We start from the raw sequence: 12,625 nt of genomic DNA on the forward strand, positions 1-12,625 counted from the left end.
ATTGTTAATCAGACCCACTTGATAAAGTATTTATCGTTTACATGCACTTGCCCTCTACTACACAATTTTTTATCGCTTATTATTGACATCAATATGTACACATACAAACAAAAAATAAATAAAAAACAAGTACGTTTAATTCATAGTTATCTATTACACAATAATAATTTGGATATCTGTTTGCAAATTATTACATACTCGTATATAGACCATTCATAGGATTACCAAAGGAATTAATAGTCATTGTATGACAAGATATTAAACGGTTAATATATATAAAAGTCGATGTACAGTTGACCTACCAACATTCAAATAGAGTCAGAAAGGATAAGTAAATTAGTTGAATTGTTTTCGTAAGGTTGGTACTAGGGTTAGCCATTATTTAAAGGGGGAATGCGTTACGCATACCTTGTGCCTCGGGGAACGACACTCCGGTTAGGGTTAGCCTACCCAATTTAGCTGTATGCCCTTTCCCCGGGATTTTCCCTTGCTCAAGAGGATAAAGTAGAGCTATTCCATGAATTATTTCTTATAACCTTGACTTACCATAATTGACAAAGAACGGTGATTATTTAAAATTTAAAAAACCTTTAGTAGCCTTTGCGTCCTTCAAGACTTTGTTCTAATTCCAATTCAACGAGATCCGTTGAGCTGTTCTAGTTATACCTTTCCACAAAAATTCATTCATACATCTCAATATTTGCATTTATAGTAATAGTAAGAGTAAGATAACGGGGCACATATACAAGAGCAACTTTATTAATGCAGCCGACTGTACAAGACGTAAACATTAAGCAATCAAGTAAATAAAACTGATAACACTCTAGTGTACAGGCAACTGTACAAGAAGAGGATTTTGAGCAGATATTGGACATTTAAGTTTTTTCATATACAATTTTTTGGCTTGTAAAATATTTGTATTGTTTGGAAGAAAATCCGGAAATGAGCCAGTGTACTCAACACTAGCATTACTAAAATATCGACGTTTATGTCCCCTCACTAGTCATTCTGACACTTGACTTTGTAACGAAAGCACGTCATTCGCGCCAAGTGATTCTAACTAATAATGTCTAAAAGTATATTAGAAGTTTAATGATTGCTTATGCCTCAAGCTAACAGTCACGAAAGACCATTAAAAAGATCATTTGACCTTTTGTCCTTTACACATTGCTTATCGTTTGTAACCATTATACATTCATAATTATAAATATCTTATTAATAACTCTATTTATTATATTTATGTATATAAATAGGGTAAGTGAATCTTACTTCTTATTTCTTACTAATACTGTAAATGCGAAAGTTTTGGATGGATTCATGGATGTTTGTAACATTAGGAAGAAAATCCGAAACTGTGCCGGTGTACTGGCGCAACACTAGCCTTGCTAAAATGTCGACGTTAATGTCCCCTCACTAATCATTCTGACACGGGACTTGGTAATGAAAGTGCGCCATTCGCACCCAAGGATTTTTACTAATAATGTCTAAAAGTTAGAAGGTATCTCCAGAACGACTCACCGGATCTTGATGAAATTTGACTCAGATGTAGAACATAGTCTGGAAGAATACACAGGCTACAAACAAAGTCGCGAGTCGAGAGTATATCTAATTTTTTAAATATTTACAAGGAATATTCCTTTTTTTATATTGGAACTGGAGACCAACATAAAACTTGTATAAATTAAATATAGTGTTGTGTTCGTGCTAAAAAAAATTTACTGTCATGAGAATTTGATAACAATAAGGAATTAACATTAATATTTTTATAAAATCTAAAGGTATTACAGGTTGATTACTAGTTATAAAGGTGTTCCAAGGACGCCACCTAGCGGGCAGCACTTGATATAATTCGCTCTGAATGAGAGTTAATTGTGATTGGAAAACGTAATACTTTACAATACCAAATCATATCGGATTTTAACAACTTTTGACAGATGACAGCCGACTTTTCACGCTGAAATTAAATGAAATCACAATTCTATAATATTTTTGTTTAAAATATTTAAAAGGTCCGTGTATTGATCTTGGGACATCCTGTGTACAATAGGGAAACATCTCTTTTCGATAAATCCTTCCTCGGTCCATGGAAAGTAGTCTAGTAGGCTAGCCATGCTATACCAAGTGAACGCTTGTCACATTCACCATCGTCTGCTATGAAAAATAATTATACGTTCGACATTTTATAATAAAAAAAAATGCGTTGAAAAAATTAACTTTAAATTTTTTGCTGTACGAAACATTTTTATAAATTCAAAACAGTTTTAACAAAAACCTGTGAGCGTAAAAAAAACTTGTCTTAAGTCATTTTGCAATGCCATAAAAGCAGGTTTCAAACGCACGAGCTCTTTCATTCATTCAGTATTAAAAGACACGACGCGGTGCAGTTTATTGCATTATTTAAAGTATTTTAATAATAACTATAATGTTATGGGTACTTTTGGTTTTTACGATACTATTACTAGCATTGTTCATTTATTATAAATTCGACAAAAATGACGATTTCGATAAAATTCCCGGACCGAAAGGATTATTTTTGTTACACAATACTTTGGACTTTTTAGAAGGACCTGGTAAGATATTGTTATTATTATTATTAGACTAAATAATTATTAATAATATATCTTTGTTTCATTTGATATAATATTTTGAGAAATAAAGAATTAAAATAAATTAAAAAGCGGCATAAAATTACTAAAGACTATGTTCATAGGTTCATAGGTTATAAGTCGAATCATTTTTAGTTACTTAAACTTTTATTTCTTTTATTTATTTTAAAATGTTTACGTACTTTTAAACTACTGTGCCGTGTAGTTAACCTCAAATTTTTTCTATATAAAACTGACGACAAAAAAATATTGACATTCATTTTTTTTTATTAAATATTTAAGAAATTCGTAGAGATCATAAAGTCAAGAACATATAAAGGTGAAAAAGGTTCCCGTTTTACTTGCAGAATAGTTTTGTGGAGAGGCCTATTTGAGGCTTACTTCTTATAATTATAGCTTACCTAAGGGCCGACAAACACGGGAAACTCTAAGCAGTCTGTTTTAACGTCTTGGTCTCAATGAAGGTCCACCAAAGAATCAATCCTAAGGATAAACCGCATTTTGTAGTCGCAAAGAATACTACTGTTAAATCTTTCGCGTCCGTTTGCAGATTTACCATAACCATATAATAAAATAAAGAATTAATAATGTTAATGAGGTAGTTGAGTTCAAGGTGAATTCTTTTGTAGGTTTGTGTCGTTATTTCTCATGTTAATTGTATCTTTATTTTGATTAGGTATATATAAGATTACTATGAAAATGTTGGCAATATATTTTTATAGCGTTGTTCTTTTGTTTCGTATTCGCAAAAAGTTAATCATAGAGTTTTTATTTGGCTTGTATATTGTTTTTAGCAGTGTTATTAAACACGTTTGAAAAATTTATAATTAAATACAAAAACCAACTAAGTTAATAACTTAAGCGTCTTCTTAAATGCGGGAAAATTATTTGTGGATGTAATCTGATTTGTTTTTCCATTACGGGTATGGTATTTTTAATATGGAAAAGTCTCGATTTTAAATTATGTTAACATAGACAACATTACTAAGATAAAATAACATTAACAGTGTTAGAGCCAGCTTAAACATCTTCGCACGAATTGGCTCGGCTCGTGTGAAATACGACGACCACACAGAAGACAGGCGTCAAGTGGAAGCAATTCCCCGTTTCGTCTGTTGAGTGTGCGTCCCAGAGGCCTTATTTAGTCCTCTTTCCCTTCCCACCCTTTGCCTTATAAGGAAAGGATGGGAAGTAGACGTGGACTTTACGGATGAGAGGATGCATGGGAAGGGAAAATATTTTCTTTCTGTGCATCCTCTCTTCCGTCGATTAAAAGTAGGTAACGCATATGCAATTGCGTATGTCTATGGGCAACGGTCGCTTCGCTATTTAGCGATTTCAGGTGGCAGCTCGCCACCTTATGAGATATAAAAAAAAAAAAAATTATATAGCCTTACTAATATACTTAACAGAGTGTGTTTTAATCGAGTTGAAGGTCACTTTTATTCTTAACCTTATTGAATAGACACAATTATGAATAAAAATAAACTCTATTTTCAGTATTCGCGTTTTATTATTTCCGACAGTTAACACAAAAATACAAACAACTGTTCAAAATACAAATCGGAAATAAAAAAATTGTTGCCATATACAATCCGGAAGATGCTGAGGTATATTATACTAAATTTGTACGTTTCATCCAAATTCAACAGTAAAAAATATGCTAAAATAATCGATAATGTTATTTTATAGACAATTTTAAGTGACATGAAATATATAACCAAAGGTTACCCATACAAATTTATAAAGCCGTGGATGGCAGAAGGATTAGCAATAAGCACAGGTAAACTTCTAATTATTCACACAACCCTCACACCCACTTACACATACACACCCACCCGTACACACATGCACACACGCGAACACACATGTACACACTAACACATCCATACACACATACACGCACATTACTACATTTATTAAACTTTTATTAATTATTAATGGTGTACTTTTGTTTTCCTTTTTTTATTACTATTGTTTGGTCTCTTAACATTTTAAATTTTTTATTTAACTTATGAATATTGTAACATCGTAAGGGAAGTTATTGGCTCCATTAATACAGAAAAATCTAGTTAAAGAGCCAAGGTAAAAGAAACTATAGTTAAGTTTTTATTTAAATTATGCACACCAAAATACTAGTTATACTCCGCTGGCACAGAGACCTAAAATGGGTCTTGGCCTCCGACGCAAGACATCGCCAAAGTCGCCTTCTCCTGCCAATCCATCGCTTGTAGCTTCTGCAGGTCACACAAGAATAGGACCTAATTTTTTATACCTTACAGGAGCAAAATGGGCATTCAGAAGAAAGTTATTAACACCCGCATTTTATTTTAATATACTAAAGATTTACAAAATAATATTAGAAGAAAACAGCAGAAAATTAGTGGAAAATTTACAATGTGAAATTGGTAAATCAAAAACCGATGTGGAACATTATTTGCAGAATTTCACGTTGAATTCCATTTGCGGTAAGACAGTAATGGTTTACTATTATATTTTAATTTACGAATCAGTTATGTTATTGCAAACAAAAAACATCTATCTTCTTTAAACGAATAACGCATTGGCTTAAAAGAGGTAAATTAAGAAATATTTCTGGTAAAAAACTTTTTACTTATCTTTATAACATTAGCTACCCTACAATACTTCGACTAATCACAAAAAATAACCTAATGGCCGCCGGATTATGACGTCCATTTCAGCATTGGACTGAAACGAGATGCACAATTTATTAAATTATGCGATTTATATTACAGAAACCGCAATGGGTATCAAACTAGACGAAGAATCAAAAGATTTTGCGAAAGCGTACAAGCAAGGAGTGTTCGATTTATCAAACCTTGCCATTGTCAGGACATTAAAACTTTGGATGCATTCAGATTTTATCTTTTCCCTAACCGAATTAGGTCGTAAGCAAAAAAGGACATTACAAATGATGAATCAATTTCGTGATCGTGTTATAGATACGAGAAGAAAGACATTTAAAGAAGACGATATTGTTATAAAAGACGAAGATATTACTTTCAAAGGAAAAAAAAGATTAGCAATGTTGGATTTGTTACTTCAGGCAGAAAAACAAGGGGCGATCGATGCTGATGGTATCAAAGAAGAAGTTGACACATTCATGTTCGGAGTAAGTCAATGTTACATTTACTTAATTGATAAAATAATATGAAATCTTAAAATTTTTTTCAATTTCAGGGTCACGATACTTCTGCGACAGCTCTGCAGTACGCTTTGATGGTATTCGCCAATAACTTTGATGCACAGGTATATGTATAAATTGTATTTAAAAGTTACAAATGTAAAAACATAGAGAAGGGGCAAACGAGCAGAGAAAACCGAGGTGATCAACGACATCCATGGACAGCCGCAACACCAGATGAACTGTTGCGTTGCCGGTCTTAAATTATTACCAATTAAATAGTTAAAACAATAACAAGAATATTTTCAATAATGGAATAAATGTACTTTTTAGGAGCGTGTCATTCAAGAGTACAATGATTTCTTTTCACCTTTGGACCAATCGATTTCTTTGACTGACCTTGCTAAATTAAAATATCTCGATTGCTGTGTCAAAGAATGCCTCAGATTGTACCCCTCAGTGCCTGTTATTTTAAGGAATATCCAACATAACGTAAAATTGAGTGAGTCATATCTATATTAATATAATAAAGAGTAAAGATTTGTTTGTTTGAACTGTATTGTTCGAAACTACTTTATGCCCTCGTGACATAGATTATATTTCTTTTTTTAATTCCGCGAGGACGATGCCACGGGTGTAGATATGAGCAGATTACCGTACAGTATGAACTAATTTAACTGAATTAATTTATAGAGGACCACGTGATGCCAGCTGGTACCCAGTGCCTAATCTTGATATACGACCTACATAGACGCGAGGATCAGTTCCCCAATCCAGACCAGTTTCAACCTGAAAGGTTCATAACAGACAAGTCCACTTGGCATCCGTACGCTTACGTACCTTTTAGTGCCGGACCACGTAATTGTATCGGTAAATATATATATTTTTTTTCACTAATTATATACGTGATACGGATGCAACGTAAGGGAAATTACACACGCTGTTCCAAATTTAAAAATAACAAACCTAACATAACCTAACCTAACTTTGTACGCTAAACTCCGTATAGAAGCATAAGAAATTGAGAAGCGAAGTCATAAAAGCCTATGAATATCTTCGATATTTGAATAGTCTAGCATCCATGGTTGAACCAACAATCAAATCATACTGAACAAATCACTAGACTTTCAAATTATTTTTCTCACTTAATTATTCTTCCTCCTTGTCCGCAGGTCAGAAATTCGCACTGATTGAAATGAAGCTGGCTATATTAGCTATATTAAGACGGTACCGACTACTGCCAGTCACCAAGCCTGAAGATATTGTCTTTACCTCTGATTTGATGCTCCGCTCTACAAAACCAGTCTATGTTAAGTTTGAGGAACGAACATAATCTTAAAACTAATTCAAATCACTGGATACGACTACGACTTAGGGACCTTCAAGAAGCGAGCATACCACTTCCTTAAAGGCCGGCAAAGTATCTGCAGTTCCTCTGGTGTCCATGGGTGTCGTTGATCACCTCGGTGTTCCCGCCGCTCGTTTGCCCCCCTTCTCTTATAAAACAAATTGTAATCTTCGTCAGTTTATAATAAGCTAAGCATAGAATGAATTACTCACAAGTTATTGTAGTCTAGTTTACAAAAAAATATTTTTCATTGAATTTACTCAAGTTTTTTCATTATCTTGATGATGTATCCAACTCCTTTATATTGGTACATAAACGTTCAATCAGTTTATTAAATCAGAAAGCCAGGAACATCGAGATTTCTGTTTTCGACAGTTTGGAATATGAATTGTAAAAATTAGAATTAAATAAAACTCTCCAAGGAAACAGGAATAAAAAAAAAAAAGAAAATATATGATTTATGTGTTGCATAATATATCCTGTATCCCATATGGTTGACATGTTTTGCTTTTATGACATATATCAAAGTTATCAACGTCATAACAATGGCGAAGGATCCACTTTATTTCCTAAACATGTGACTAAAATTAATATGAAGACCAGTTCTCAGGCACTACTCTATAAATCCTTTATCAATATGAAACTGTGAGAGATATTAGAAACATATTATCATGAAACCCTACCGTCGTACTAACAAGGCTTTTATGGTGGAAGTAAGAAACATCGACTCTACTTTATTCATTTCCTCTTTTCTTCGTTAGAATAATTGGCAATAAGCAGTAGAGTATTCATATCTTCAGCAATTATCTATTAATATAACCTAGACTTAATGAATCAATGAAACTTCAATTGTAAAACGAAGTTCGATTATTGACGTATCATATAGACATATAAAAAAATTCACGGAAAATATGGTACTCAAATTTATTTGAAAACTCGTATGTTTTTGACAGTTTCGATCCGCTTCTCGGTTGGGACGATTGAAAGTACTGATAAAGGAATTCGCGTGCGACATACGCAGTCTATGGCGATATGGCGCACCTTTCCCTACCTTCCTTAAGCTCATCGCCACATTGCTTTTAATTTTACTCGTCTTGATGCCTCTACTCTATCCTTTATTCGTTGTGTCTGTTACTTATTTTATTTACGAAGGACTTTTTTTAAGGTCAGTAACTCAGTACCAAATGTTATAACTATTGTATAATTGTAATCCTTGTAAAAGATTGTAGTTGTTTTACCTACATTTATTGGATTGAAAACTGGTACAAAAATAATATTTCCTTCCCTATAGAACTCTACTTGTGTAAATATCATCCTATCAATATGCATACAAATCTGTAATTTCAAGTTTTATGTTTATTCCATTCCTTGCGGTTTGAATTAGACAGATCATTGTTACAGTTGGTGGCTAAACCAGCCACATCATTTCTATCCCACGAGAATTATAAAGCGCGCTCTATCCACCATTTTCCGTCCTTGTCCTGTCGATGACATGTGGAAAGTTCGCGAAGTACTGACCCGAAGCATTCTCCTAGCCCACTCACTCGCTACCTCCGTCGACTACCTATGTGTGATGCAGGGACTACTCGATGAAGCTTAAAGCGTATGTTTTTATTAGAAATTACTTTTATTAGTTACAATTTTTTTATTTATTTATGCTATTAGCCGTAGATAACATAAAAACTACGGAAATAAACAATTGCCTTTAATTTTCAAATAGCAATTTCTCTTTTTGAAAACTTTATGTACACAGGTTCAGAATTTCTTAACACCAAGTCAGCCTGGAAGCGAAGATCTGAACAAGTCGTCACTGGATGTAATTCAAAGTTTCTTATTATTCCGGACACTACAGACTTCATTACCATCATTGCAAATTTTTGTCCTGCAAATGAATAAGTATATAGGTAATCAAATACATATAATATTATAAATGAGAATGTTTAGATGGATGTTTATTAAAAGACATCTCCAGAACGCATCAACGGATCTCGACGACATTCGGCATAGATGTAGAATAGAGTCTGAAAGAATATATAGGCTACAAAATAGTTTTTTTTTGAAGCCTGACGGAGTCGCGGGTGACAGCTAGTATACAATAAAATTAAAAGTTATTTGAGAAGAGCACATACCAATACAATTCCTTGGACCTGCACTAAAAGGAATGTAGGCGTAATGATGACGCTTAGCAACATTTTCTGGCAAAAATCTGTCCGGATCAAATACCGTCGGGCTAGGATACAAAAGTTCACTGCGATGTAAATCGTATATATGTATGTGACATGAAGTTCCTGCTGGTACTGTGTAATTACCTGAAATTTGGTTTCCACTAAGCAAAACAACAACAGGCGAGACTTTTCCTAGTAGCTAGAATTCTTGCTACTTAAGCTAATCTTTTCTTACCAATATTATAAATGCCAAAGTTTAAATGGATGGATGGATGGTTGTTAAATGGTATCTCGGGAACGGCTCAACGGATCTTAATGAAATTTTACATGGATGTAGAACATAGTTTGGAAGACCACGTAGGCTATTTAATGGTTTTCTTAATTTCGCACGACAGGAGTCGCGGGCGACAGCTTGTAACCTATAAAAATGATATTACAATCATTTGAAGTTTATGATAAAATATTAAAATGTTTAATTGCTTACTTAATGTTACAGATTCATTCATCCATCTACTAATGAAAGGTACTGGCGGGTAAAGTCGGAATGATTCCTTGATACATCGATCCAAGTAATGCATCGCGTTTAAATCCTCAACGCTTGCGGTTCGTTTAGTGTTGCCAAATATCTCTCTTAGTTCTGTAAATATTTTATCCTACAAGAAATAAACATTTTTAACAAAAATAGAAGATTTTAAATGTCCATTAATTTAAGCTGTTTCTAATTAAAATGAACCCCGATTATGAAGTGGAAATTCTTCGTGACCTTTGCCTCACTTCAACATACTACGTTTTGGAAAGTTCTCAATTTGGATTAACTATTTTAAATATTAGTAATACTTAAACCTGTATATATGGATGGTTTGCCAACAACATCAGACAGTATGTTAACCCTGCTGCCGTAGTATCGTGGCCCTGGGAACATAAATTTAAATTCATTTTCGTCTCATGGTTTCTTCAGTTTAAAAAAAAATCAATAAATGTACCTCAAACATGAAAGTGTCAACTTCTTCCTCGATACCTATTGGGTCGATTAAACCCTCTTGTTCAGCTAAAATGAGTAAGTCTAACATTGCTGTTCTCTTCTTCTTAGCGTACATCATTGTATATTCATCATCGTCTCTACCTTCCACAGCTTCGAACAAATTTATACCATTCTCTGTTACATATTTTTTTCGATCATTTATAATCATACGTGTAAAATTATGAATAATACCAAGTGTCTTTTCTTGTATCTTTCCCATTTTTGATAATTTAAATATAATATCGATATACAAATAAGGAGTGACGAATCGCTTTACTAAAACAGGCCCTAATTCATATATTGCGTTTTTATAAATCTTCCCTAAACTGTCATCGTTAAGTTTTGTACCCATTATTGATTCTGAAAATATTATTATAGTTCATTCAATATATTGATTTATTTTAAACATAAAAAGATCAAGTTACACATTTGAATAAAGGAGGATCAACATTTCAGTACGAAGTACTAATTCGGTACCAAGTCAATGAAAATCTAGTTCAAAATATAATAAAAGTTTAAATTATCAAAATCGGGTTCCAAAGTCTTATTTGTCAAGAAATAATTCGTGAGTTATGTTGGTTGTCCAAGCTCCAGCTATTGTTTTATAAATTGAATTAAGATTTTTTAGTGTGATATTCCTGTTATATCATACGTACCACAAATAATATTTAAAGTACAGTCAGACATAACTGGTACAATGTCAACCCGTGTGTCAACTGCTTTACGAAGCGTCGCCACCAAACGTATTGTATTTTCAGCAATACTTGCATGATATCTACGCAATATATTGAAATGGAAAGCTGGCGTTAGAATCTTTCTTCGCTTTTGCCATTTTGTTCCTGGTTACACAACATTTTTACATCAACAAAAGTTAGGTTTTCTATAAACACCATAACAACATTTTATCATTATTTCCTTAAAATTTATGCCCGATTAAAGGACATTTTTTAATGATTAAAATTTTTATACCAACCAGAACTTAATAACAAGCCGTCGTGCAACCATGGTTTCAGAAATATATAAGCTTGACTTTTCTCGTGATATTTCATACTAGAAAGAATAACCTGAAATTAAAATAACATATAGTGATTAATTAGATATACTATATTTTATGTTATCAATAAAAAAATACTTCATTACCTCAACATCTTCGGGATTGTAAATGTTAACAGAGGCAATAGGAAAGCACCAAAATCTATAAATGCCATTTTTTTCTCTTGCTATTCGTCGTATCGAGGAAAAAAGTTGCACTAAAATTGAACACATTAAAATACATATAAGAACATTTACTAGAACGTATATTAATAAGATAAAAATTAAATTATAAATAGTATTAAGTAGTAACGTCTTTAAACAATCACGTTCTTAATTCAAAAGGGTGGGCAGACACTACGGATTGCCGTTTGGTGCGGTTCTTTCAGTGGGCCACATGTAATACTAGCTGTCGACCGCGACTCCGTCCCCTTGGAATTAAAGAAAACTTGACAAGTAGCCTATGTGTTCTCCCATGCTATGTCTACGTATACAAATCAGCGGCAAATTTTATCAAGATACGTTTAGCCGTTCGGAGATACATTCTAACATCCATCCATATTAATTTTCGCATTTATATTATAGAAATAAGATAAGTTTATTTACCTGGTGGTAGACAGATATCTAAAATGTTTCCAATCAAAAAGATATCTTTAAATCCTGGAATTTTCCGCAGCATGATTGCCTTCTTATTATAGTTTAATAATAAATGTAAAATTATTAATGCAACACATATTAGTATCAGATAATAAATCATAATTAAAAAAAGAAACTTAGAATAGTCCTTACACAGCAAAAGCCCCGAGACAAATAACAACAATCTAGCAATAATAACATTGGTAATTATTAATATAAAATGTACCCAGACATCGACATATAAATAGGACTTTATCTTAATTGTGAGCAACTAAGTACAGTGACACTTTTATGGACATACTAGCTGTCGCACGCGACTCTGTACGTCGCTGATAATCTTGGTGTTCCCACTAATTGCTTACACCCTACTTTTATAAAAAAAACTGAATATTCATATTGTTTCTGCAGTATAAATGTAGTAATATTTCTAGCTGATAAACAAATGAGAATCGTCAATTGTTATAGAATTCGAAGTTTTATTACGGACGTGATATATTCATATAATGAAATGGTCAATTCTAAGATTAGGCCATCATACTAGTATTTCTTACCACTTTTAAGTTACATTTGTGGAAGATATTTGTGCGGATATAGCTTTAGATATGATTTTATCATTTGACGGCTTGTTATCTTACCTATTCTTACATCTAAACAGTAATCCGTGATCCCTTA

The 12,625-nt window shown here is 32.9% G+C and overlaps 2 protein-coding genes across 4 annotated transcripts; one reads left to right on the forward strand and one right to left on the reverse strand.

Moving 5' to 3' along the window:
• Positions 1 to 2,344: 2,344 nt before the first annotated feature.
• On the forward strand, positions 2,345 to 7,358 carry LOC106124585 (cytochrome P450 4C1-like). Of its 2 annotated transcripts, none has more exons than XM_013321419.1 (9): positions 2,345 to 2,570; positions 4,107 to 4,216; positions 4,299 to 4,389; positions 4,889 to 5,074; positions 5,363 to 5,739; positions 5,808 to 5,876; positions 6,085 to 6,253; positions 6,445 to 6,621; positions 6,924 to 7,358. In XM_013321419.1, the coding sequence occupies exons 1-9, from the start codon at positions 2,423 to 2,425 to the stop codon at positions 7,082 to 7,084; spliced, it is 1,488 nt and encodes a 495-aa protein (XP_013176873.1). In that variant the 5' UTR covers positions 2,345 to 2,422; the 3' UTR covers positions 7,085 to 7,358. The 2 variants fall into 2 exon arrangements, with proteins under 2 accessions (XP_013176873.1, XP_013176874.1); XM_013321420.1 differs by having other exon boundaries at positions 5,570 to 5,739.
• A 1,386-nt stretch (positions 7,359 to 8,744) lies between these two features.
• On the reverse strand, positions 8,745 to 12,074 carry LOC106124584 (cytochrome P450 4C1-like). 2 transcript variants are annotated; one of them, XM_013321418.1, is made up of 9 exons: positions 11,924 to 12,074; positions 11,426 to 11,535; positions 11,259 to 11,349; positions 10,942 to 11,124; positions 10,248 to 10,396; positions 10,108 to 10,176; positions 9,749 to 9,917; positions 9,229 to 9,408; positions 8,745 to 8,981 (listed from the first exon to the last, which is right to left on the reverse strand). In XM_013321418.1, the coding sequence occupies exons 1-9, from the start codon at positions 12,072 to 12,074 to the stop codon at positions 8,812 to 8,814; spliced, it is 1,272 nt and encodes a 423-aa protein (XP_013176872.1). In that variant the 3' UTR covers positions 8,745 to 8,811. The 2 variants fall into 2 exon arrangements, with proteins under 2 accessions (XP_013176872.1, XP_013176871.1); XM_013321417.1 differs by having other exon boundaries at positions 10,248 to 10,645.
• Between the last annotated feature and the right edge of the window lie 551 nt (positions 12,075 to 12,625).

Source organism: Papilio xuthus, unplaced genomic scaffold, assembly GCF_000836235.2.
Source record: "Papilio xuthus unplaced genomic scaffold, Pxut_1.1 DF825946.1, whole genome shotgun sequence".
Taxonomy (NCBI): domain Eukaryota; kingdom Metazoa; phylum Arthropoda; class Insecta; order Lepidoptera; family Papilionidae; genus Papilio; species Papilio xuthus.